Source organism: Pistacia vera, unplaced genomic scaffold (assembly GCF_008641045.1).
Source record: "Pistacia vera cultivar Batoury unplaced genomic scaffold, PisVer_v2 Contig309, whole genome shotgun sequence".
In the NCBI taxonomy this organism is placed as follows: domain Eukaryota; kingdom Viridiplantae; phylum Streptophyta; class Magnoliopsida; order Sapindales; family Anacardiaceae; genus Pistacia; species Pistacia vera.
The window spans coordinates 940,031-944,503 of NW_022196123.1; the positions used below are offsets into that span (position 1 = coordinate 940,031).

The 4,473-nt window shown below is 40.6% G+C and overlaps 1 protein-coding gene across 1 annotated transcript; it reads right to left on the reverse strand.

The window, feature by feature from the left end:
* Nucleotides 1-1,218: 1,218 nt before the first annotated feature.
* LOC116136062 lies at nucleotides 1,219-2,232 on the reverse strand. The gene has a single exon (XM_031421779.1). The coding sequence runs from the start codon at nucleotides 2,230-2,232 to the stop codon at nucleotides 1,219-1,221; it is 1,014 nt and encodes a 337-aa protein (XP_031277639.1).
* Nucleotides 2,233-4,473: the final 2,241 nt, after the last annotated feature.

Here is a 4,473-nt window from a genome sequence, read left to right on the forward strand (position 1 = left end):
GGATGGGGAATTGAAGCCTGTTGGTATTGCATCCTAGAGAAAACTTTTTGTTTGGAAATCTAGTGCTCCAATTGAATATTTTTCACCGGAAATCCTTGATGTTGGGAGGAGGATAAGGGTTATACCTCCTAAAGAGGTTGCTGATTTGGGGAGGGACAAATGGGGAAATTGTCTCGTTGGTTTCTTCCTTGGTAGAAGGTTGCCATTCTCTCTTGTGAAGGGTTTTATCGATAGGAATTGGAAGTGCTTCGGCAAGGTTGGTGTTGTCTCAAATGGGGTTGGGGGCTTTATTCTGAAATTTGATAATGAGAGCTCCAGGGATGAGGCCTTGGAAGGGAGCCCTTGGCATATTGGGGGGCAGCCCATTTTCCTCAAAAATTGGTGTCCGAATTTAAAAATGGCAGGTGAAGGCATTAGTAGTGTGCCAATTTGGGTCAAATTTAGTGGAGTTCCATTGGAGTTTTGGACTGCTAAAGGGTTGAGCTATGTTGCGAGCGCTATTGGGAAACCTCTCTATATGGATAACATCACGGATGCTGGGGATAGATTGGAGTATGCAAGAGTTTGTGTTGAAATTGACACAGCTTCTTCATTCCCGAATTCAGTGGAACTAGGCCTCCCGAATGGTGATTGTGTAAACATAGGGGTGGAGTATTCTTGGAAACCGAGGCCCTGCCCTTTGTGTAGAACTTTTGGGCATAATTTGAAGGAATGTCACTTGGCCCCTAGATTTGAGAAGGAAAGTGCTGAGAACAAGAACTTGAATCTTACTCAAGAATCGCAAATGGTGACTAAGAGGAAGGAGAATGTGTCAAAGGACGTGGTTGTGCAAGCGGAGAATGTGGGCGTGAGTTCTTGCCGCAAAAAACAGCAGCCCATTAATGAGTCGAGAGTCATGGTTAGTAAAACAAAACCCTCCACTAATCAATTTGTGGTTCTTAGTTCGGGCAATAGGCTGGATAATAGGGAACTAGATGGCGAAGAGGGTAGTGAGAATGTCGAAGATAGGTTTGGAAAAGATAAGGATGAAATGAGTGGGGTAAATGTTCCTAGCGGGGCTTATCTTAACAGGGGTAATAATCGAGGTGCGTGTGATGATTAGGGTAAGTGTGTTAAGGGGAATGAATATGGGGTGAGTGTTCCTAACATAGAAGAGAGGAGATTGGAAGTAAGCAAAAGGTTGAATGCTCTGAGTGCTTTTAGTCAGATGGTTTTCTTTCAATTGCTCTTATTCCCAAGTGTGATAATACTTCTTTGTGTAAGGACTATAGGCCCATTTCTTGCCAAAGAAAACAGAGTGTTCTTGATTTCCTCATCCATCACTTCGGCAGTCATCTTATTAGCCATATCACTAGTGATGCAAGGTTCAATAAGTTCTTGTAAACCTTGGTAGTCCCTCGCACCCCTCGGCTCCTCAAAAACTCTTTTAAAGTGGCTGATAATTTCTTCCTTAATGCTCAAAGGGTCTTCAAAAACCATGTCATTATCACTCTTGAGCTTGGTGATTCTATTTCTATTCTTTCGGCCATTCACACATTTGAAGAAGTAGCTTGTGTTCTGATCACCCTCTCTAAGCCATTGCACTCTAGATTTTTGCCTAGCTAAAGACTCCTCATCTCGACTTAAAGATTTAAAATTAAAAGCTTTGGCTTTTTCCTCAAGAATAAGGTTCTCTTCAAGAGGATTAGAGGCAAGAGCATGCTGGACCCTTACGAGGTTTTCTCTAGCTTCAATAACTCTTGCCGAGATATTCCCAAACTCCCTCTTGTTAAACACTTTTAATGCTTCTTTGACTCTCTTCAATTTAGTGACCAATTGATACATAGGGGTACCCCTAACTTCTTCTTCCCAAGCTTTACTAACAATGCTAATGAAATTTTCATGGTGAGCCCAAAAGTTGAAGAACCGAAATGGGATTTTCCTAGGTGAAGACATAACCCCACACTCAACAATACAAGGAGAATGGTCCGAAATGCTTGGGGTGAGGAAATTGGCTTTGGAATTACCAAACACACAGCCCCACTTTTCATTCACAAGAACTCGATCAATCTTAGTAGTAATCCTATGCTCCCCTTCTCTCATATTACTCCAAGTGAAAAAGCTGCCCATAAACGGAAGGTCCTCAAGCCTAGTCTCATTACACATATTATTCAAGTCCAAAACATAATTTCTCCACCTATAGGAACCCCCAATTTTTTCATGCCTAAATCTCATCGCATTGAAATCACCCATAATCACCAATGGTATTTCCTCAAAATCTTAAGCTTTACCCATCAAGTCTCTCCATAATTCTTTCCTTTCTAGCGGACCATTGGAGCCATATACAAATGAACAAACAAAGAAGTAATTAGAGTCCAGAATAACAACCTTACCATGAATGGCTTGAGCCGTAGATTGTATGACTTCGAACCTCACCAAACTAGGGTTCCAAACAACCCAAATTCTACCATTAGGGCAGCACACATAGTTATGGATAACATCCCATCCCCCAAATGTCAAGGACTTAGTAACCTCAAAATTTTGTTCACGAACTCTAGTTTCCAAGATACCACAAATTGCAATTTTATTGGAAGAGATTAGATGTCTAACCTCTTTTTGTTTCAAAGGGGAATTAAGACCCCTTACATTCCACAAAGCAAGCTTAATCATGGGACGGCTGGGCTCTAGGAACTTCTCTCGCCTTCCTGGCTAATCTCCTCCTTTGGCTTTCAGAAAGACTTCTATTCCCCTCCTTAAGACATTGCTTTTCATCTACTCGAATCAAATTTCCGAATCTCACAATAGTCGGTGAAGTAGACCCCATTTCATGCCCCTCATTATTTTCCACCAAGGGACCCCTAGGTGGGGTTACTTCTCCGCCGTTGTCACAAGCACTCAGAGCATTCAACCTTTTGCTTACTTCCAATCTCCTCTCTTCTATGTTAGGAACACTCACCCCATATTCATTCCCCTTAACACACTTACCCCAATCGTCACACGCACCTCGATTATTACCCCTGTTAAGATCAGCCCCGCTAGGAACATTTACCCCACTCATTTCATCCTTATCTTTTCCAAACCTATCTTCGACATTCTCACTACCCTCTTCGCCATCTAGTTCCCCATTATGCAGCCTATTGCCCGAACTAAGAACCACAAATTGATTAGTGGAGGGTTTTGTTTTACTAACCATGACTCTCGACTCATTAATGGGCTGCTGTTTTTTGCGGCTAGATCTCTCGCCCACATTCTCCGCTTGCACAACCATGTCCTTTGACACATTCTCCTTCCTCTTAGTCACCATTCGCCATTCTTGAGTAAGATTCAAGTTCTTGTTCTCAGCGCTTTCCTTCTCAAATCTAGGGGCCAAGTGACATTCCTTCAAATTATGCCCAAAAGTTCTACACAAAGGGCAGGGCCTCGGTTTCCAAGAATACTCCACCCCTATGTTTACACAATCACCATTCGGAAGGCCTAGTTCCACTGAATTCGGGAATGAAGAAGTTGTGTGTAAAACCCCCCTCCAGTCAGGTATCCTCTGAATATCCCTCAATGAGAATCCCGAGGATACATGTCTGGAGAACGAGTTGTATTTAGAAAAAATCTGTATAAGGATAATAATAATAATATCCAAAACATGCATATAAAATATCACGCAGGATCTAAACTTATAATTTACAAACTTTAAGAAATTACACAATCAAAACATATTTATAGGGTGGAAGCTTCCAAATGTATTTCACAAATATTTATCATTTACATATTTACATCAAGATGATAATAAATCATCTCCCCTCACGTGTAGTCCCGCTGTCTCTAGCATCCCTCGCTTCTAGTCTACCTGCAAAGCAATCAACAATGAAAGGGTGAGCGCTAATCGCTCAGTAAGGAATGATCCGTTTCTCTGTTAACACATCACTTATTTTTTTTTTTACATCTAGGGATACCTCCCCTTTTATTACTAATTCATATGCTTTTCATCATTTTATCCCATGGCTATATAAACATCAATGTGTACACACACATCACATATCATGACATAACATCTAAAATCATCTAACATGAGTATAAATCATCTCATGATGTAAATAACATCATAACTCATGTAATGCAACTAAATGCATATGAAACATTTAACGTCTAGCCGATCGGACTTTTCTTAGCATCTTAAGCACTTCATATCATCTAGCCTCAAATTTCATCTAGAGCTCATATCATCGGGAGGCGTGCTTACGCGTTATTTAGCATCTAAAGCATATATTCATCTTTCCTCAACCGGTATACGAGGATATGCTTACGCGTTTTCCATCGTGTCTATATGCATCTCTATCATGTCTATTTGCATCTCTAACATCTTATGGCATGTAAATACATATTTTGGTGAGCTTAATACTTTTAATTCATCTATGGATTATCAATCCATTTACATTACCTCTTGCTCACATACATCATCTTAAAACATGTATTATATTGCATCTTCATGCCATTTCATAA

Bases quoted from the DNA above. Each gene is read 5' to 3' on its own strand.
- LOC116136062 (XM_031421779.1), bottom strand. From the start codon at position 2,232: ATGGGTGATTTCAATGCGATGAGATTTAGGCATGAAAAAATTGGGGGT.